Source organism: Ochotona princeps, chromosome 3 (genome assembly GCF_030435755.1).
Source record: "Ochotona princeps isolate mOchPri1 chromosome 3, mOchPri1.hap1, whole genome shotgun sequence".
NCBI classification, from domain to species: domain Eukaryota; kingdom Metazoa; phylum Chordata; class Mammalia; order Lagomorpha; family Ochotonidae; genus Ochotona; species Ochotona princeps.
In genome coordinates this window covers 114,978,941-115,002,060 of record NC_080834.1, presented here as the reverse complement: position 1 = coordinate 115,002,060, position 23,120 = coordinate 114,978,941, and the positions used below count along the sequence as shown (strand labels likewise).

The window sequence follows — 23,120 nt, the reverse complement described above, 5'->3', positions numbered from 1 at the left end:
AGAGAGAATATGGTTTAAAATAGTTTATTTCCATTATTAATGATTATGTGAATAAAATATAATGTATTCGTGATGATTTGTTTTATTATACATTTTTCCCCAGGATTTGGTTTTTCATTTCTGACATTTCAAGAAGGGTTTTTTTCCTTTTAAATTACAATTATTGGGAAATATTTAGCTAGTCCCATAGCTCATTGATTTTAAAGCAATTTTATTTTCTGAAAATGAGCTACATTTTTCTAAACTGTACTTAGAATTAAAGTTCTGATCTGCTGATTTCTCTACTGTGTTCTTTGCTATTAAATATCTAACTTCCTTGATATATTAACTACAAATTACTTTTAACAACTTAGAGGATGAGATGCAGCTGAAAATACCAAGGCAACAATAACTCTAAAAGAGCACTTAGAGTTACTTTAGAGTAACTCTAAAACAGTACTTCTAGTTGGAAAAATTAATCTCTCATTGCCAGTAAGTTTGCATGTTTCATTGAAGTTTCATTTTGCATTTATCCCCTATGTAAAAATTTATGATAGCAAAGATTAAAGAAGTAGATATAATCTAAAATTTACACCACTGGGCTCAGGTCCATTTTCATTCATTTTATTCTCCGGCATTGATACAAATTTTCTCCAATATAATGAACCTTTGTACTAATTCATTTCTTTGGCTGCCTCAAGCCTGGAGCTAAAGAGTATTAAGAAATAAGAGTGTTATTCAGCATGAAAATATTTGAGGATTCATAACTGAAAAAGAAATATTGCAAAATGGCTGGCTGCTTTGGACTACAGATTCAAAGACAGTGAGGAGACTCTTACTCAGAGGCCACCTCGATCTAGCACATTTGACAACCAAGTTGATAGAATCTTTCACTCAGAAAAGCTTATGTAAGCTGACATGTATACACACCTTCCCTAAAAATGCGATTTTTTAGTTCTCTTTTTAGAACTAAGACAGATTGTGCAAATTTCAACTCTTTGAACTATTATTTTGTTTATTAAGTTTTAAGCTGATTCCTTCTGTTTGTAATAAAATAATCTTGTTTTGGGAAACCTTAATTAGGACACTAGCTTCAGTCTGTTCTCTGTTCAAGTCAGGAAAAAAGGGACTGGACCCCTTATCATTGTTAATTCCACCCCATCAATGGATATGTGCCAGAACTTTCCAGGGTTCTATGAGCAATGGCAGAAAAGCCAGTATTTGCTTACATGCGTAGCCCTCATATCATATATTTAACTGCCTAAAGTCAAAAGAATAGTTTCACGTACTAAATAATTATCATGTGCTCTGACATCTTATTTTAATTAAAAATCAATGCCAAATTAATGGGGCACTCCCACAGATAGATTCTTATGGGAAAAAAAATGAACCATTAAATTAGCCTCAACAAGCAGCATATTTTCAAAGAAGTTTTACAACTTTGATTTTAATCTCAGGTGAGATAAAAGGAGAAGCAGTCACCAAGAGAGAAGCTCATTTTGGAGAGGAAAGGGGGGGAAGGTTTCTCGCTGCGGCACTATTGACATGTGGGGGCCAGGCAGCTCTTGACCATGGAGAATTGTGGGGTGCACTGCAGGTGTTTAGAAGGCTCTCTCTTCTCTTTGCACAGATGTCAGTGGCTCTGCCTTGTACCTCTGAATCCCAATGACAACTTGAACTGTTTCCAGACATTGCCTCTGAGAGAAGGGGAAGAAAGGAATCATTTGCAATGGTTCTTGGGTTGAGACCCACTGGGTCTGCACTGGATCCGGTAAGTGCTTCTCAAGATGTAGGGCTTTGAGAAGCACCTCCAGGGCTTTTCCTAGCTTCATGTGGCCCCAGTGGAAGTGTGCAGCTATAAGCCCCCTTTCACCTCTTCCACTGGGGGGTAACACACTGCACTACAGAGAGCAACTCTTGAAAGCCCCAAATGTCCCAAGTTAACTAGCCAGCTTCAAGCCAGCTGAAACTGCCCTTGGGTTGTTCATACACATTTTTTTTAAATTGGATACTACAGTCCAAGAATAGCATTCTCTTTCGTCCTTTGTTCTATCAGAAAATGACTGAACATGGTGATAGCCCTGTCGTCCTCACTCAGTTGCAGGAAAGCAGCAAGCAAGGCCACAGCACACAAGGTTCCCTCTCCCCTTCCTGTGCATGCCATCCACACACTATAGACATGCAATGTTATACACGATTGACATTTCTTTCAGGACTATGATAGTCACTTTCCAGATTATTCTGAATGGTGATATGGTCATAACAGGGAAAAAGTGAGGCTGGTCAATAAAGATTAGAAGCACAAAAGCATGCTTTCCACTTGCCAGCTCCAGCCTCTGGCCCCATCGTCAACAAACAAGACAATCTCCTGGCTTTCTGCAGCTTTTTATATTTCACAAATGCTTCTGCACACCTGACCTCGACTAAGCCTAAGAAATCTAATAAGCAAGGTAGGGCAGGAGTTTTTTCTTTTTATCCCATTGGATGGGTGGGGAACGTCTGGCCCAGAGATGTTAGAAAATTTGTCCCAGTCAGTTATCTACTGGAGGATCTCAAAGCCAATTTCTCATCACAATGCTGTACTTTTTCCCACATAAATTCAACACAATAGTGTTCAGCAGAGTGACATCCGTTAAAGCCATAATGGTAGTCTCAGATTCCATGCATTTTGGAATCTCTGCAAGACCTATCTTAAAAAAAAAAAAATCAAAAAATTCTACTTACGCAGCTCTGGCCAACAGCAGTAAGGTGGTCAATCATCTTAACAATCGACCTGTGGTTGACAAAGCCATGTCTTTTTTGAGTGGAACGATGTCTCCACAGACAGGGAGATAACATCACTTAACTCACCCACACCCATTAAGTTGATGTTGCGGCTGAACGGTGTTGTGAATGCTCCACGAAATGAACCTGACAATATCCAGTCACTTTTTGCTTCCAAATCACACCCTGTAAGTTCGCAGTGCCCTGGGAGTGATGTGTCTTGTCTGTTAAGAAAGCAGCACAGAGCTGTCTCCTGGCCAGGCTGGCAGGTGCAGGTTTAAATCGGGAAGACACAGGGTAGTAAAACAGTGCCATTAACTTGCTGTGAGCCAATCGAAGAGAGCAAAGGTGAAAACTTAGCTTAGAAGAAAGGTCTCTGATGCCTTCCATGGGGAGACCCGAAGGTCTCAGGCTAGCTTCCATTCGAGGGGCACTCCACCCAGCAGGTCACGGTGACCTTGCATCTGTGATCCCATTAGACATCTTCCCAAAGATCAACATCAGGAAATCAGGTAAGAGGGACATCTTACAAAAACACAACCGAGCAAAGGGAATACTGACCTCATCTATAGCTTTCTTATAGCTCTGAAATAAGAAGAACCCAATCCAGAAGGAGCCACAGAAAGGAGAGAAAGTCAGAGAAAAGGCAGCAAGTTAGATACATTGGAATAATTTGTGAAACAAAAACAAAAACAAAAAACCCTGATATTACAAACTAGCAATGAGAACGTGAGCCAGGAACAACGTGGATTTCTCGTTATTACTCTCAGTATATTTCCTCACTTTCAGGTTAAAGACTTGACATCCATTTTGTAGAAAAGATTCTTATCAAATTTAAATAAGTTGTTAACGCATTCCAAATTAATTTTCAAATTTCATATTTCAGCTTGTATGCTTTTATTTCATTCTTTAAGGACCCTGCACCTGCATGGGAGACTTGGAAGAAGTTCCTGACTCCTGGCTTCAGATCAGTTCAGCTCTGGCCATGCAGCCACTAGGGGAATGAATCAGTGGATGGAAAATCTTTCTCTAAATCTTCTTCTCTCTGTAAATCTACCTTTCCAATAAAACTAAATAAATCTTGAAAAAAAGAAAATCGCCTGGCCTATCATGCCATAGTATTGAAGCCAGGTTTAAATTTACATCATATGTTTACCCATTTTGATCCATCAAACGCACTCCTAGAGGCATGGAAGATTACAGAAGAACTGCAGTATTAACCTACATGTAAAATACTATAGGGACAGAGGAGAATATAAAAAAATCAAACACAATGTCCAAGTCTCTTTAACTTCCAGTTTCAATATCATTTTTCCAAGGTTGCTGCATAGAAATGATGGAATGGTAGGCATTCCAAGTTTCATTTGCTGAAAGAATGCTAATGTTGAAACCCCTAAATGCAAGGGAAGCAACCCAAGTGGGACCATTTCCCTGCTGCTCAGGGATGATAGCCTTTTGCACTCCAGAATCTATTCTTGCTCATCTCAGTAATTTTGGCTGAACTCATGAGTGTCTTGCCAATCACTTTACCCTGTGTGCTCCATCGTAGATTAACAGAGGTCACCCCTGAGTTAGAGAAGCACTCACAGCTGGTCGGCTAGGCCGGGTGATGTCCCTGGATTCCTCGGGCTTCACCTTGGAAGGTTCATGGGGGAGGACTGGCGAGCCTTCTGATTTACTGTTTGCTGTAGGCAAGAACAGAGGGTCATGAAAGTGAGGACCACCTTCTAGATGAGCCACCCGCTCAGAACTGCTCAGTGAACGCGTCACTCACTCCAGCCCTCAAGTACATTCATATAAAATGATAACTGTCTGGATAAAGACAATTAAGCTTGTAACCTGGAAGTGACTAGGACCAGAAAAATTGTAGCAAGGAATATTTACTAAGCACGAGTCAGGCACAGTGCCAAATGCATTCCGTGTTAGTGATCTCACTAAATCCTTGTTCTAACACAAAGGCGTGGTGCTGTTTTTCTGCTTAACAGTTGGACACAGACTTGGAAAGATGACACCACTATCCCAGGGGTGTGCTGAAATGAGGGAGGGAGCTAGCATTCGGACTCCTGAAAGCCCTATTCTCAATCAGCTTCTACGTGCAGTTTCTAGGCCTGCTTTCTTCGACCAGTTTCCAGTAGGGCAGATGATTCTGATGGACTTTTGTGGAATAAAGAGAAAGAAGAAAGGAAACCCATGTTATTCGGTGGAGTGCTTTTTGTACTTGATCTTGGCCAAAAGTCCGAGAAGTGATGGTGGAGTGTTTTTTAAGTGAGTGTGACAAGTGGTCTGGACCTTTTAAGGAAGAAAGGCTAACATGGGGCCCTGGACCAGAGGCCAGGGCAGAGGTGTAAGGAACAGCTCTCAGGGTTACACGCATACTGATGCAGGAGGTCTTATCCCAGAGAGGTTTGCACTGATCCACAAGAACTGGGCATCAAAGGAAAGAATGTAAGAATTGAATCTGAATGAGATCAAGGAAATGAATTGTAATTCTTTATTTTTACATTTTCTGTAACTAAATATATGATTAGAGAAAAGGATGGGGAAAGAGTTTCTTAATATAAATTTATATTTTGGGTCTCAGCTATAGAGACATATGAGGCTATGAGGGCACCCCTGACTAGAGAGGCTAGCACAGGAGGGAAGGGTGACCTGAGGTCCGTCCATATCCCCATTCAGACATGGACCCTATGGGGTTTATATCCAGCTTTTAAAAATGGATGGATCAGGCAGACCCTGTTCAAAACTTCAAAGAAATATATAGTAGGGGTAAACGCTGCTTGTGCCTACTTAGCAGGCTTGGAGAAAACCAAGCACTGGTGGTTTTCATTAAAGAGTCATTTATGAGTATATCAATATTCAGCAAATTGCACTTGGTAGTCCCAATCTTTATCACTGGGAAGCAAAATTATCCTCTAAGAAAGGTGATTCAGAAAGAGCATTTTGATTAGCTAGAAACAATGTATTGTTATGTTCATAATGACTTGGACAACAATGATGTTTTCTGCAGGCTCCCTCATTGATGAAAACTAAATAATGATAAATGATTTGAATTAAATGTTTTAGAAAGGCTGATTTTTTTACCCATCTAATAGGAGCAACCAGATGAGTTAAATGTATTTTTTTCAAGTGAGAAATCTTGTTTCTTCCCTCAAACGTATTTGTTCTACCTTTGTCTCCATGGGGATTTTGAGAAACACCTTCTATTGTGAACCATGTTCAGGATGCCAAACAGGACTATTGCAACAATGGAGTGGGATTCATGGGGAAAACATGAATCCATAATGACAGGTCATCAACTGGAAGTTCAGGTACCTAGAAAGTGAATGATTTGCAGATAAGACCACACTTTGGTGATGTCCCTAAACCATACTGTTCTCTAATATATAAAAGGACTTTGTCCACACTCAGTTGTCATACACACACACAAGTTGGGTCTGGTTGTGCACTCTTGGGAGGCGACAGAGGCTAAGATCAGATAGAGGGCCCTGCAGTGTCCCGAAGGGGTGAGTCTGGAAGCAACTTGCCTCCCCATGCCTGGTTGTCCCCAGAAAGTGTTGTCAGGGAAGCTGAGAACACGCTCTACCTCGGACTCTGGTGCGTTCACTGGATCCGGCTTGTGATCCCGGCTGGGAGCCTCCTTGGGAGCTGGGCTGGGAGCTGGGAGTGCTGGAGCTGGAGGAACTGCCACTGCTGGTCCTGTGCAGGGGACTCTCCAGGACAGGCTCAGTTCTCCGGAGATCTGGGTTGCTGTGTGGACAGCAGAACACAGTGACCACACTGTCACAACCTGTCCATTTGCAACTCACATGTCTAGGGAGTCACATCCAAACCTTTAAGGAGCTGAAACAAGTCCATAGCAAGAAAACAAATGACCTCATTAGCAAATCAGCAAATGATCCAAATAGACCATTCACGAAAGAAGACCATCAACCCAGTCATTGTATAAAAAATGCTTAGAGTCACTAATCATCACATATGCAAATTAAAATGACAATGACAAAACATAAGCCCATACTTGTGAAAGGAAAGGTGAGAAATATTATGTGAGGATGTTGAGAAAAAGGAACCCTTAGTGTCACTGAAAATGCAAACTGGTATAATCGTTATGGAAAACACTAGATCTTTCATAACATGAAAAATAGAATTACTATAGGATTCAATGATCCTACTTGGCTACAAAAACAATAAAAATGAAGTCAGTCTGTTAAGGTGACACCTGCATTCATGACAGCATTGGTCACAATTGCCAAGATGTAGAGTCAACCAGAGGTCTACTGGTACATGAATGGATAGAGAAATGTGATGTAGTGGTAGGAGTTTGGCCCAGCAATTAAGATGCTATTTCATTTAACGGGATGGATAGTAACTGTCTGATAGAGACTATCATATCCAGATGTGAACATACAATGCAGTATGCATCTCTACTTCCAAATCAAAGAAACAACACAATAAAACTGGGAAATGTATCTTGACAATGGGATGCTGAACTCGCTGTTATTGTCCACACCTACGATGTCAAGATACACTTAAATAGCAGAATGACTGACTTAGGACTGTTTATGAAGTATTATACTCTAGGGGGAAATCACTGGGGATTTGGGGAGGAAGGGAAGGGGAGAAATCCCAGAGCCTATGCAACTGTATCACAAAGTAATAATATTTTTTAAAAAAGCTGTTTGGATGCCCATTTACCATGGTTCGGCGTCCAGTTTCCTGCTAACATATACCCTAGGGAGGCAGCACTGACGGCTCAACCCTGGCCAAATAAAGGGAAGTAAAGGGTGGATATTTCTCTATACCTCTCAGAAATGTTAAAACCGAAGAAATTTGATACAAACACAATACATATATCATCAAAAGAGAAGTTCTACATGATCTACTATTGTGAGCTAAGGAGTTGATTAATGCCCGTTGGCCTGGGCAGGAACAGGAACTGGGCTTGTGGCTAAAAACACCTAGACTAATTGGACTCATCTGTATCCAATATCCTGCTAAATGAGGATGTGGGCGGGGGGGGGGGGGAGAAAGAGTATATAAGGAGAGGTGAAGCAGCAATAAAAGGAGATTGATGGGACAAGCAAGTATATTAGGCCTTTATATAATATATAAGTAAGTTAGTATATTGTTAAACATCTTCCTCCTATGAGCACCAAGGTCCCAATATTTCCTGCCTTTTCTATATGGCAGCTTTGTGGGGAATAGGCATGCACTGCATGACCCCCCACCCTTTTTTCCTTATAAAGGAAGAGAATTATTGTTATGGAAATTGTTAGTTCAATCATTCCTCTGGATTTGAGGACTCACTCATGTGGCTGAACCTTAATTTCTTGAATTTTAAACCTGTGTCTGCCTGTGCTATCCCCCCCGTTTTTCTCTCTTACATACAGAAAACATCTCTGAAGTGAATTGCACTGAGGTCAGCTGCACCCTAACAGCATGTTGGAATGGCAATGGCAATACTGCTGTTGTCATTTGGCTGCCCCGAATCCTGCCTGTGCCTGTTGGGGCTAAACGAGTGGCCTCTGTTGGCCTGATAAGGTGTAAAAGAGACTTTAGCATAACATCAACCATCGTAGCCAGCGTTGCCCTGGCATCAGCAGCCACCACCACAGCAGCAGTGACCCTAGGACACCCAACAGCGACCACTGAGACCATGAACAAGCTTGTGGAACTGACTGCCTGAGCTATGGAACAACAGAACTGTATAGATGAACACGTGTGGGTGGGCATGCTTATGTTGTAAGAGCATGTTGATTTGTTGGCAAAGGAGCAGATGCTGTGGGATATGGTCAGGGCCTCTTGTTCCCCATCATATGTCTTCATGTGTATAACACCTGTGCAAGTGCAAAATGTTTCCCAAGCCTGGGAACTACTGTCTGTTTATTGCTACCGAGCTAAAGACACTCCTAGCCATGGAACAGGATTACCAGCCTCCCCAAGTATGGTTTGTGCAGCTGCAGCAACGCATTGAATGACAGCCAGTGAGGGGTAAGATGGACCGGGCATTGACCAACCTAAGACAGGGGCTCTGACATGCTACAGAGATTCCCGATGATGGGAAAGGCTGATGACCTGAGAGCCCACAACCTAAGACAGGCACATTCAAGTGTGCTTTAAAACAAAAAAGGGGGACCTGTAGTGGGCTAAGGAGTTGATTAGTGCCCATTGGCCTGGGCAGGAACAGGAACTGGGCTTGTGGCTAAAAACACCTAGACTAATTGGACTCATCTGTATCCAATATCCTGCTAACTGAGGATGTGGGGGGGGGAGGGTGGGGGGTGGAAGAGTATATAAAGAGAGGTGAAGCAGCAATAAAAGGAGACTGCAGAGACTTCCACCATCATGGGTCTCCTATTGGTGCTTCATCCCCAGACCCTCTCCCTGTCCATGTTATTGGCTCTGCTGGCCGGAGCAATCTACTGCTAAGTGTGCAGCTCACAGAGACAGAGCAGAAAGAGGTGAGGACGGGGAGATGTGGGTCCAAAGGAATAGGTTCAGGGAGAAAGAGTCAGTTTTGGAAGTCTACTGTACACCTGGGAGACAACAGCACGACCGTGCATACCTCAGCAGTGCCAAGAGGATAGTAGGACCTGAAAGCTTTCCTTACAAAAGCTTGTAACTAGGAGAGGTGTTGGAGGTGTTAACTTCCATGTTTATGGTAATTAACTCACAAGGTATATATATGTTGACACTTCATGTGGTATAGCATAAATCCATATAATTTTTACTTGTCAGTTGTACCTCAGAGAGCTGGGGACAGGGTGGAAAATGACCATGCTATTAGCAGACTATTAGCGTATTCCTGTTCCCCGCCCGCCCCCCCCCCCCCCGCCAGTGTAAGGCAGTAAAGAAAACACTTATGAAACCTGGTAGTGTGGGGTCAGTGGAGGAGGATGGGCACGCCCACCTTCCTGAAGTTCCCAGTCAGATTCTGGGTCCGGGAAAGTTGTCTCCTAACCCAAGTCTTATGTTGTCTTGCTAAAAACACTAGTGCTGAAATGGTGCATTTCCAGAGGGGTCATTCTTTCAAGCTTTTTCCCCCCATGTGGACTGACAATGGGAAATTAATATTGAAAAACTATGATCATTATGATTATAAACATTTAATATTGAAAATATTAAAAGGTAAAAGTTAAAGAAGCAAAACAAATAATGTCTGAGCCAGGGACTGTCCAACTGCATCTTGCTATTCGGCATATTATCTCCTAGTCTTTTTTTGTGTGTATTCACAGAAGCATTCTGAACATGTTGCCTTTTCCGTTAACATGGCACTGTGAGAGTTCTCTTATGTTTCTAAAAACAATAATGGTTATCCAGGAACCCATTATATGGAATTAATTTGACTTTTCCCTCCACTGTTAAGATACTAATGTGCTCCCACCAATGCACGGTAGTGATACTTACACTGAGATAACCATCAACTCCAAAGGGAAATATCCAATTATGTCTCTTTTCCCTGGAATTGGGATTCGTGGACAAAGCATGATCTGGGATATGTGTGTGCATGTGTAAGTGTGCATGAAAGTACTAACAGTTTGCACTAATACACATCTAATGAGCCGTCTCTTGAATTCTTCCACTTCATTATGAGCAGTCTCATACATCGTATCTTATTGTTTTAGTGTAGACATTGTTAAAAAGATTTTTATTTGATAAGCAGATTTATAGAGAAAGAAGGGGCAACAGAGAGACCTTTCACTTGCTGGTACACTCCCAGAGTGGACACAGTAGCCAGAGCTGGGTCAGTCTGAAGCCAGAAGCCTAGAGCTTCTTTTGGATCTCCCACATGGGTGCAGGAGCCCAGGGAGTTGAGCCATCTTTCACTCCTTTCCCATGTGCATTAGCAGGGAACTAGACCAGAAGTAGAATAATAGGGACTGGAACCAGTGCCCAAATGGGATGCCAGCATTGCAGGCAGAGGCTTAAGCTATTATACCATGGTGCTGGCCCCCGATTCAGTGTAGATTTGAAATATTACCATTGAGAAAGTCATTTTTATTCATGTTTATTTTCTGGTTACAATTTCTTTGTGAACTGCTTAATCACATTATTTGCTCATATTGGAGTCTTTGCAATTTTATTATTTTTTGGCAGAAAATCTTTATGTTATTTAGGTTGTTACCAAAGGGAGGCATATTTTGATATTTATTACTAAATGCTAATTCAAAAACAAAATTCTTGGCAGGCCAGAAGCCTCTCTTAGTAGAATATTTTATTGCACTGTTCATTTGCATATTGAACTGCCCACAAAATAGTATTTATTTACTTACTCAGTTGTCTTGCATTCGGTACTGCATTATGTATTTGAGGCATGGTCAAGAATAAGACAGAGCCCAGTGTTCTGTGAATCAGATACATACAGCACATTTGATTCACATTTTGCCTGAAGTAAGCACAAGGTATTCTGGGAGTGTGAAGCAGGGCTACTCAGGCTACTGCTGGAGATCAGGGATTTGTACTGAAGAGCCCAAATTTAGTTCCAGCAGAAAAAGGGTCAACAGGATGCCTGAAGGCAGAAGACCTTGCAAGATAAAGAATGGCAGAAGACCTTGCAAGACAGGGAGCTAGGAGCCATTGGGCGCTTTCCAAGACCTTAGACAATTGAGTATCAGTCTCCCAAGTTTCTATTTCCCAAGAAAGAAATAAGTTTCTATTTCTCGGACACTGAGCCATGCTTGAAAACTGCCTTTTAAGCAAGAGCAGCTCCTGTACCAATCATAGCCTTGTGCAACTTAAATGTGCCAATGGGATCCCTGTAACCATGCATCTGCTTCTGTAACCTTGCTTCCTGCTTCCCGTATCCTATAAAAAAGTCCCAGCTTGTGCGGCTCGGCGTGACTCCTTGCTCCAACGAGCGGCAGCGCCCACGAGCCCGTGTGAAATAAACCTTGCCTCATGCGTGATTGCATCTCTTGGTCTCCTGTCTCGTGTCTGCCGGAGGGCTCCGTTCGTCGGGGGGCGAGGGGTCCTTGGCCATCGCCTGCTCGGGTCTAACAGTACGAAAGAAGAGACATCTAACAACTATGGTTGGAAGCAGCTTCTAAAGTTTATACATTTTAAAAATAAATATATAAGCAGGAGCTAGCATGTCTGGCAGCTGCTTAAGCCATTTTTTCACATGCAGGAATTCCATACTGGATTGCCAGCTGCAGTCCTGGCTGCTCCGCTTGTGATCCAACTCCCTGCTAATGTACCTAGGAAAGCAGTGGAAGATGACCCAAGAGCCGGGGCTTCTGCCACCCACGCAAGAAACACAGATACGGTTCTAGGCTCTTGGCTTTAGTCTGGCCCAACCCACCTGCCTCGGCCATTTGGAGGGTGAATGAACAGATGGAAAATCTCTGGCCTCTCCATGTCTGTCACTCTGCTTTTCAAATAAATAAACGAATCTTTAAAATACATTTGGTGTGGGCTAAAAACATTTTAAAAATATAAGCAATGTTCTGGAAACTTCTATTAAGTGCCTCTTAATCTAAATTTCAAAGTCATAGACATTTTCATTTTAGATTGATACAATGCTGAGCCTGGATGATTTAGTGAGACTGGAAACTCAAATCTTAACTCTATTGCTGAGTGGGTAATATCTATCCCTTCTCACCTCTACCATGTTCCCAAACTCTTCAGTTCTCCAAACAGAATTTTGCATCCTTGCTTATTCACCCTGGTGCTGTGATTTTAATGCAATAAAATATTGTTATGGGGTGCAGCCAGTGATAGCCAGCACCCATGGACAGTGGGCAAATGAAATCTGGCTGTGTCCCCTACCCTCTGTCCTGAAGGTGGGTCCTAACAGCAATGGAATGATAATTCCATCCTCAACCACTCTCCCCACGTCCTCATTTAGCCAGGATATTGGATGTAGATAAGTCCAATTAGTCTAGGTGTTTTTAGCTACAAGCCCAGTTCCTGTTCCTGCCCATCCCAGCCAGCACTGATCAGCTCCTTAGCCCACAACACTTAGGTATTCGCTCCTGCCCACCCATGACTCACCTATCAACTGAGAGGGGACGGTATTGCATTATTGTGTAACCACTGCCCTCACAAGCCCCTTTAAAAGGCCTGTGAAGCAGGGGTTCTCTCTCTTTCTGGCCAGGTGCTTCCATTACTCTGGCACCTTGACTCTTAGTTGAGCCAGGACAGGTAATCCCCTGAGCATGGTCCCTGTATACTGCTTCGAAGGGACAATGGATATAATAATGTTGTTTCTGGTTTGTGTACTGTCAGGAGTTCCAGGAGAGGTGAGGCCTAGCAGTGATGGAATGTGGGCAGAGACGCCAGGGAAAGGTGAATGTCTGCAGCTTTGTAAGTGTGTCCAGGTTATTCTTTGTAAGTGTATCAGGTTCTTTGTTGCATGTCTCTTAGAATAACTTATATTGTTGGGGAAGGTGGGAAATAGGTCTTTAGCTTAACGGATGGATTTAAGGGTAATGACCATTTGTTTCTTTTGGGATTATGATTGGTTGGATTATGATTGGTTGGGTTGACGTATGGACTTGTGATTTGCTATTGTGCTCTATTATCACCAAGCTTGGTTAATAAAGACTCTTTAATAAGCCTTAGACATGTCTGGTGTGATCTCGCTCGCATCCTGCAACAATATAACAGGAGAAATGTAATTGTATGTTTTAATCTTGCTCTGCCAAGTTTAAGAACATCCCACATATGTACCAGCCACAGAAAGCTGGGAAAATAAGATAGTTCTTGTCCTTGAGTCACTTGAAATAATTTAGTCCATTAACACCTTGGCCACAAAATGGCATCCACAAAACAGCAACTAAACAAATAATCTCTTTCAAAACGGAAGAATCTTGCTTTGTGTGAATATTTGGCAAAAAAGTTTGGTTATAAATGGCTAGTGACACTGGAAAACTTCAGTAGAAAATATGAGTACAGATAAATATGTCCTCATAATCTGATTTTTTTAATTATATAAGTGTGGGACTTACGACAATATTTATCATTGCAGGTTTTACGGTAAAGGGGCTATTAAGTTGGCCTAGTGGTAACAACAATTACATAGTAACTATTGATAAACTGAAAGAAAATTTCAAAAATACTGCCTATTTTAGTGGCACTTCTTTGTATTTTTGTGAACACTGCATCTAATTGATTCATACTGAAAAATGAATATTGAAAATACCCTTAGATTAGCAATTGTTGAAACTAATAAAAGTGTGGTATTTCTGAAATATCAACAATTTTATTTTTTAGATTTTAATTTTTCATAAAGATATAATCCCATCTCCTTTAAATCTCAAAAAATGACTTTTCTCCACTGTCCATCTAGTGCTTAACAATAATGTTAAAGGTTACACATAATATATTCTAAAAACACTTGTCCTAAAAATGGCCTGCTAACTGTATTGTAGCTTACAAGTGATGGGCATACTGCTATTTCCTATGTTGCTCTAGTTTTGTAGAATAACAATGTAGTGTTCTTTATATTAAAGTCTTCTGCGAGCCAGGTGCCTGCTGATAGAGGCTCTGAACTGTCTTCTGTGGCGGGTGAAGGTTAGGCAAGCAGAATCATTGCTCTAACATTCCTTTGATGATCTGACTCAAACCTTTCTAATAAGCACCTGCTTGTGAGACTGGTTGGCCAAGCTGAGTGATGTGTGAGAAGTACAGAGGATACGGTGTGCAGTCAAGTTGCAAGGCAGTCATGGAGCTGAGAGAAGTATGGTAGACACAGCAGCGGAGTGATAGCCTCTGTGTTGTGTGAGGCAGGCTGAGTATTTCTGGAGTTTAGGGAAAAATTCATTCCTGTTGGGCCTGTGAAGAATGGTGTTAGAAGAAGATAGGACTGGACTGCACCTTGGAGTAGAGCAAGCAGGAATGTTGAGTGGCAGCCCTGGGCACCAGAGGAGAGAGAAGGAGGGGTATCAGGAAGGCCTGGGTTGAGTGGAGTGATCAGTAGGACAGGTGTGGCGGTAGAGGAAGACTTAAAAGCCCGTCTCAGAATGTGGATCTTCCAGGACAGGCTCATGAATAACTGGCCCAGCATGAGGCAAGAACAGATAGCGGATGATGAGACCCGTCGTAGGCTGTCATAGCACAAAAGAGAAGCAGAGGCATTAGCTGGCATAAGCACAGGTCCCTGGCAGGGCTCAGAGCCGCTCCTTGTGTGAAGCTAATTGGGTCCCGGGAGCATTAAATCCCTGACCCTGGCCTCATTAGTCTAAGTCCTCCCCGCTGGAGCTAACCAGCATGGGTGCTGATCTTAATACGTTGCTATTTTTGTTGCTGCACACTGAAAGAAGTATTTAGTTTCTGTGTACCCACTCACAGAAATAAAGACGACTTTACAATGCCTTTCAATTTTTTTTTTTGCTAGTAGAATATGGGCATTTTGAGAAATTTTCATATCGTTCACATTTTTCTCTTGCTGATTAAGTCTGCATGGTCTGTCCTTGGGGTAAAGGGGTCTGGGAGATACTCTTAAAGATGATAAATTTCAGAAGGATTCCATTAAATAATCGATTTCCCTTGTGCATGTACTAACAGAGCACTCGTAGAATCAAATGTGTAAGTTTGAAAAGATCCAGATAGATTTCTGTAATGCTGACGTTTAATTCAGACATTTACCATCATGCGGCAAGGCTGCTCAGTCTATAAAACATTCAGTTGAGTAAAAATAAGGAAATTATTCCATCCGACTGAATCATACAAAATGTCAAAAGGGCAAATTAAGATTACTAAGTGATTTTGTGGCCCAAATACTTGGGCCAAGTCTATAATTAACTGGGAGACTGCCAAAATTTACTTTGTTTTTGGTGACACAGCCAATAAGAAAAAATGAGCCATAGGAAGCTAGGTTTACATTTAAGTCACTGGGTTTTGACCGGGCATTTCTAGCTTAATTTAAATCTTTTCAAATTCCAGATGTACTTGTTTGATCAAGTTTTAATTTGCTATAAAAGAACATATGAATCGTAACTAAGTATCAAAACGCTTGGGATTTCAAAGAAATTTTTTTTTAAGATTTATTTTTATTACAAAGTCAGATATACAGAGGAGGAGAGACAGAGAGGAAGATCTTCCGTCTGATGATTCACTCCCCAAGTGAGCCGCAACGGGCTGGTGCGGGCCAATCCGATGCTGGGAACCAGGAACCTCTTCCAGGTCTCCCATGCGGGTGCAGGGTCCCAATGCATTGGGCCGTCCTCGACTGCTTTCCCAGGCCACAAGCAGGGAGCTGGATGGGAAGTGGAGCTGCCAGGATTAGAACCGGTGCCCATATGGGATCCCGGGGCATTCAAGGTGAGGACTTTAGCCACTAGGCCATGCCGCCGGGCCCTCAAAGAAATATTTTTAAACGATTTAATCAAATTATACAGATGTATATCAACTGATCTCTTGACAGCATAAGGTATCTGAGAGTCAGATCACAGGTGAGAAATGACAATCACCTCCCTTGCTTGAGCAAGGCGCAGCTGCACAGAAAACCAGTGCAAGGGCCCACAGGGACAGGTGTATCACCCAGACTTCGACCAACTGTGAGGGGGACTAGAGAAAGCTGTGATGACACTAGTTCCACCTAGACTGGGGGAATTCTTGAGACAGAGATAGGTCCTGCCACACGATAACATCTGAAGGGCAGTGGATATCACAAGATGAAGTGCAAGCACCTAAGGCTAAGACGAACTCCTTGCAGACTCATTAAGCCACACAGGGAGGAAGGTGGAGGTAAGATGGTGCCATGTCACGTAGGGAATGCAGCCAGCTTTCCCTTGGGAGCGGTGCCTGCTGCATGCGTGCTAAACGGACCAGTAGAGCAGGGTCACAGAAGCGCCGACTTGGGTGCAAGTCTAGCAGAGTTCACATTTTGGTCCTACCAATTACTGAATTTCTCACCTTGGTTGCTTCATTTCACTTCTGTTTCTCTTAACTTCTCCCCCTGGGAAATGTGGGCGCTTACAGTCACTACTTCCCAAAGTGGTTATGGTTTAAATCAGCAAATATTTGTGAAGCACATGGAGCAGTATCATGTCCCTTCAGGATGGTAAACAAACAGTAAGAGATTGCCCGAGGCCAGAGGAGGCAGGGAGCTGCACAGGGGCCACCATTGCCCCTTCCTGACCAGCAGACACTTGCCTAGCCATATATGCTCAATTCTGCATGTATTTAAAAAGCTACTATCGACAGAGCTCTTCCTGACTTGGGAGGATGTGTGTAGACAGCAGCACAGGGACTTAACAGGAGTTTTGTAGGGGAGAAGGATCGGTATAGCTAAACCAGCAAACCTTTCTTTGATCCTCATGTTACAGCTATGTGCTTGCACACTGCCCATGTTAACTGGAGTCTTCCAAGTGTCTAGTCATAGAAATACTGTTTCCCAAATTATCACAAGCTATCCCACATTCTGTAGTTATCTAATATCTTGTACATTAAATGCAAGAAGGAAAAACTGATTTTTTTAATCTACTGAGCTCAGCCATTTTTTTATTGAATTAGCATAATGATTGATTTATCACAACATAATATACACCATTGGCACTCTTCTCCTTGATAGTCGTCAAAGTCATTTCTTGGGTACCCAGGCTCCTTCCATGTTGATATGCTATTATCTTAAATGTGGGATCCCTAATGCGTTACAGAAGGGGGAGAGAGAAGCTCCATGTTCTGTAATTCAGTTAATTGACATATCCCACAAAATGAAATAGACAAGAAAACACTTTTGCCCCTGATGATGTCTATGGCCCTAAGGACCGGCAGGCCTAGTATGACTCACGGCCCTTCAAATGGAGCAACCTTGGTTGAAGCCACTGGCTCCAAATTGCATGCAGTTCTGCATGGAGTGGGGCCCTCAGCGTTTATCTGCTGAGTTTAGGAAATGAATGAAAAACAATGAAACAAGCTGGATCTGTCCCTTGTTGGTTGTACACTTTTATTTGGAATCTATTACAACTTTGTTAATTTTCTAGAGTCCCTTGAGAACTCTTGCAAAGAAAAGGCTGGGAGGAAAGAGAAAGAATATTGACCAAGTTCAGGGAGTGTAGACCCAAAGCATGGAAAAGGATGAATTATTACGAATGGATCCTTGTCTGACACATGATATAAAAGCACCACAATGCTTCATTAGGACCCAAGAAGCATAGGAGGGACTGTGTCACAGCGATGCCCTCTAGCCATACGTCCTCCTAGTGCCCATGCCCTTGAGTAGCTCATCTCCACACAGACTCAGGGGTTGGCCATCGGACTTGTGGTGGTCAACGGGACATTTTCCCATCAAAATGTTTTCCTGACATCACCACAGGAGAAAGAAGTCCAACATGTAAGACCATGTGCATGGAACAAGCTTGCTCCCCACTGAGCGAGCCCTGGTGGGATCACCAGGACTTCTGAGCTGTCCCAAGAGAATTCCAAGAAAGCAAAAGCAGTTGGATCTCAGGTCTTTGAGTATCGGGTGGGTTATGTAGGTGAGCACAGTTCTCCCATCACAGTGAATAAACCAGATCTTGAAGCTTTAAACAATGCTATCTAGCAAGAACTACAAGCTCTGAATTGTATGTCCCATGTGGGTCACCAGAGGCAGATGACAGCAAGAAGCAGAAAGAGCTGAAGGAGTGTGGTGCCCACAGAGATGGGGTTTCCCATCCTCCACCCATCCTTTCACCCTAAGGAAATAATTATGACCTTTTAGCTCACGTCTCCTCTACTTCTGTAAGTAGAAAAATGTTATCTGTCTCTCACAAAGTCTGCCTTCCCTGACAAGGTACGGTATTTCAATGATTCTAAAGGGAAAGCTCATGCTTTGTAATTCACTGACCATCAAATACCAATTATTTTTAGGCTTCAATGCCATTAAGATAGCACTTCAGAGGGGGAAAAAACCGCTTTCATTTGACTACATAATGGTGACTCTTCCGTTGTTTGGCAGGAAAAAAAAATTGAAATAATGCTTGATCTAAAGCGACTAAAATACTGAGCAGGTGATCCAATGAACAGCCCCAAGGCATGGTTCAAAGGCACAAGCAGCACTGATAACTGGGTACTTATCACTGCCTGGAGAGGGGGCTGGATAAAGTTCAGGCAGCCCAGTGCTGTAGGTCCTTTGGCTGCCTGGTTGCAGTCAGTTCCCGAACAGTGCTGCTTAGCAACACCAGCTCACTGTGAATCTGCCAAGGCGCTGGGAGAAAACAAGACTCATTTGGAGCCTCCTGCCATTGGTAGTTCTGCTCAGAACGAACCAGCCACTTTGCCCTAAAGGAACTCATGTGCTCAGTATAGTTCCGTATTATTTATGGACTGGCCTCTCCTTAAGGCTTTCTATGTCAAGAGGAAAATTAAAGCTTTATGATGGAAAGCATGACACAATTTAAGGGGACGTACAGATAATCACAAAGTTCATTCCCAGTCATTCTTTCTTATGCTAGTAAGGAGGGTCTTGTCTTACTACGAACACAATGAAGGAAAAGAAAATAGCCTACCCGAGTGCATCCTTTTTATAGCCTCAGCAGAGGCCATTTGCTATTTCTGCAGATCCTAAAAAGGGATGTATTCATCACAAAAAAATCTGAGGGAAGCTTGATGAATTACAGCAACAAATAGCATCTGTTGCTACATAAAATCTGCCTAGAGACTGTAAGGATACTGTTTCCTTCCTCTCTTTGAGACCTCAGCAGCAGCCAGTAGAAGCTAAAGCAACCTCCTCTCTGTAGGACTATACACTATTGATGGAAAATTCTGGAAAGAGATCAGTGGAAGCGATACAATGGGTCTCAGAAAGTGGTGGGAAAATGCCCAGTATGAAAAATCTATGCATAAATTTTAAAAAAGCGCTACAATATGCATCTCTTAAGTGCTGTTGTATCCCGGTTACCAAACGAGCTGGCTTCTTCTTCATAGCCAGTGCCTCCATGATTTTAAGCTCTGCAGTCGGTTACCTTTGCTTTGGAAATTATTTTGTGATGTCTCAATGGTTCCTAGAGCATGCTCTGAGACCTGATATTAAGTCAACTCAAAATATGCTTTGGTTTCTCTTCAGTTTGTATAAATCTTTCACCTTTTACTTTTCCTGTTCATTCCATAACATAACTGAAATAACTGCTGGTATGAAATACAGAAATCAGATTTGGATTTGAAATTTTACTCCCAGACTTTAAAAACTGTTACTGAAGGTACACAGAACTGGTTTCTGGGTTACCTCATCCATTTATTCATGAGCACTGCCCCGTTCCTTCCTCTCCCCTTTCCACCCCCTCATCCCCCTCCCACCCCCTGAGTTGTACATTGATTTCTGTGGAAAATTATTGAAGAAGTAAACAACCCGTGTCTGGTCCATCCTAACTCACTGCCCACGTGCCAAGTCAACCTGCTGCCTTGAAGTGACAAGAACACAGACATTTTAAGGAAAGCGATGCTGACGACAGTGAAGAGCTTACCCCCATTCCCTCCCCCACATTCCTTCCCTTACCTTGCTCTGATGGGCTGAGATCCTAGTCTGGGTCCCAGGGCACTACCGTTCCCAGGAGAATTCTTCCTGGCTAACGCTGGGGATATAGAAGTAGTTCTTTGAGGCACCTGTAAGAAAGGCCGACTTCAGAAAGGTTTCCCTCAGAATAGCTCCTACAGGCTGCTCTCTGAAAAGCTTTCTCCCTTTTGAAGATTTCTGAGGAGCTTCACAAACTGTCTCAAATGGAGATGGACTGTTTATCTTAAAAATACCATATAGACAAACTAAAATTCTGATTCATTACGCTAAGAATAACTGTCATCTGTTGGCTGGCAACAGTGGTAGACACCAGGACTCTTTGGGGAGCCATTAATTCATTGAATGGGATAGTAGCCGCTCAGTTCAGGCCAACTTTCATTTTTAACTACATAACAACTAATGAGCAGATAAGGAAATGCCATTAATCCAGAGTGAAACAAGGATTTTAGTCTAGAACATGAGACACAAGTCATATGTCAGTGAGTTCAAAGAACATAGTACAATAGGTTCTAGTAAACTTGAAATTATTAATTCAAACCCAAACGTCAGGCCAGTTATGCACTGGAAGGTCAATTAATAAGCAGTCTCAAACAGGATTCAGAATTAATTCGGTACTAATACTGAAAATATTAGGAAGGCTTCAGAAAGACTGTGTGGGTACCAATTTGATTGTAATGCACTGTAGGGATATATATTGCCTTATCTGGCAAGAGGCTAAGGTTGAATTCAACAGGCCTAATTTTAGAAAACATACACACTTTTTATTAAAATCACTCTTGTGCCAAAGATATCTACTTAAAAATGATAAATTTTAGCACGAAAAATACTTCCTGCATTAAGAATTGTTTGTCTATTTTGAAAACTTTATTATAAATCATTTTGACACAAAGATGAGTCAGTGAAGTGAAGCAAAAATGACCAAATCAGTTTTATCACCTATTTTAACTAAACATTATTACTTCTATTTGTTCTTTTCTTTTAGCAAACATATATAGTTGTAGGGAAGAAAGAGTCTTATGAATTATGAAAACTAAAATAATCGCTTTGGTCTAAAAGAATTCCCTAGCTCTGAAAACACAGGCCTACAGGTTTAGAGAGCATGGATGAATAACTTAAATTTTCATTTCTTCCAGCCTTGTGTCTGCTCTACCCAGCTTGTTTTCCCTATGAAACTTTGCTCCCTGATAGTCTCTTCTGCAGGCAACTCTGCTTCTATATGAAGGAAACATCATTCAGCTTTCATTTTCAAAATAATGAGAACCATTACAATATCCTTAGAGGACTGTAAGAAAAAATACCAATTAAGTTATCAAAAACTATGTTTTTTTTTTTTTTTTTTTTTTCTGGCATGAGCATGGCAGTGGGATTGCTTTCTGGAGCTCACAGAACATTCCATTTGTCGCAGCCTCTATGCTAAACTCACGAGAGGGGAGATTCCTAAGCCAGGAAGAACCCACTGTAAACATCTCCCTAAGATTTTAAAATACTTCCAGATTGTCTGTAGCTGGGTGCCCAGCCATACTCTAGAACCCTTAGAGTAAAGAGAAGAGTAAAAAAGAAGAGGAAAAAATGATACAGAAAGTTCTGAGCTCCAGAATATTCTATCCAGTGGGATGGCTAGTCATTTCATGCTGCAACTTTATCCTCAAAAATTAGCTGGAATAAAATCATGACTGGGCCTTTAGCTTGCCTTAAATGGGGCCAAGTAGATTATCCTAAGAATAACACTATCTTCTGAAACTCTGAAATCTGGTTTCATTTGGTGTGATCATAGATTCAGTCATCCACAAAAATATCCATTCTTCTACTTCTTAGTGTGGAAACTAGAGTAAGTCTGAAATGCTTGGTATTGAGAGTCCTGATGCTGGACACAGCATATATGTTTGTAAGTGACTCCGGCTCCCTGAGATGTTTCAGAAACAAGCTAAGTGGTCATGTAGGTCTAAGTGTGGGTTACAGATGCACCAAAGGAGCTCTGGGTCATCCCCTCCGCCGTGACCAGAATGGCCTGGTCAACAACAGTCAACAACGAAAGTGATGAGACCAAGGGCCAGCACCTCACCTTTGGTGGAATGTCTTCTTCCTGTCGCAGCCAAGAACTTCGGTCAAACTTTTCAATTCGTGTGGGGAGTGGAGGGTTTTCGGAGGTGGGGTCTGAATTCTGGCGAGGCATCTCCACACGATGAGAGGTCACACTCAGAGCCTCCTGGAACCCGGAGAGGCCTTTGGTGGGCTGCTCGTGCACTGACTGGGACGCGGTCAGGGCAGGGCCCTGGGATTTCACAGCGACCAGATGAGGAAGCTAAGCACAAACCGACATTAGAGAAGAGTTATTGAGGCACAGCTACTACCTCAAGCAGATGAAGGGCAGAGTAAGTTCTAGGACCTATGAGTTAGAGTGGAGAGACTCTACCACAGCTGACTACATGAGCTTTTAACAACTCTTTTTGCATTTACTGACAGGGACGGCTAGGTTAGCATCCTGGTAACAAGTAGTTTCTTTGGACTGCCAAAAACTTGGTAGAAGAGCCTGGTAATAATGACAGCTGTACTTAATGAACATTTACATGCCAGCAATGCAAATTTCCTCTTTTGAAATCCTTAATCTGGCTTTAGAGCCTGCTCTTGCTGAAAAATGAGAACTCCAAAGAACTCATGTGTTATGAATTCACAGTCCACCATGAGATGGATGCAACCATTTCTCCCATTTTACACACGAAAAACAACAGGAGATAAAATAAATTTTCCAGCTAACATGTGCTGGAGGCAGATAGGGGATCCAAGCATTTGGCCCCAATGGCCTGTAGGCCTATCCTCTACAGATTCCTGCCTTCTGTTGTACTGGCTCAAACCATCTAGAATGTTCTGGATCTCCTGATACCACAACATTTCCAGTAGAGCTATAGGACCCACAGCTGGGCATGTGGTGATAGTGTCCATGGAA

The 23,120-nt window shown here is 42.3% G+C and overlaps 1 protein-coding gene across 7 annotated transcripts in view; it reads right to left on the bottom strand.

The window, feature by feature from the left end:
• Positions 1-23,120, bottom strand: part of TNIK (TRAF2 and NCK interacting kinase) — a 397,078-nt gene that overhangs the window by 35,586 nt on the left and 338,372 nt on the right. For 4 of the 7 annotated variants that reach the window (XM_058661109.1, XM_004591298.3, XM_058661113.1 and 1 more), the window contains 5 exons: positions 22,239-22,478; positions 20,159-20,265; positions 6,326-6,489; positions 4,330-4,427; positions 3,304-3,327 (listed from right to left, as the gene is read on the bottom strand). In XM_058661109.1, the coding sequence (XP_058517092.1) occupies positions 3,304-3,327; positions 4,330-4,427; positions 6,326-6,489; positions 20,159-20,265; positions 22,239-22,478 (633 nt within the window). The remainder of the gene's footprint in view (positions 1-3,303; positions 3,328-4,329; positions 4,428-6,325; positions 6,490-20,158; positions 20,266-22,238; positions 22,479-23,120) is intronic. The other 3 variants (XM_058661110.1, XM_004591299.3, XM_004591301.3) reach the window with 1 other exon arrangement.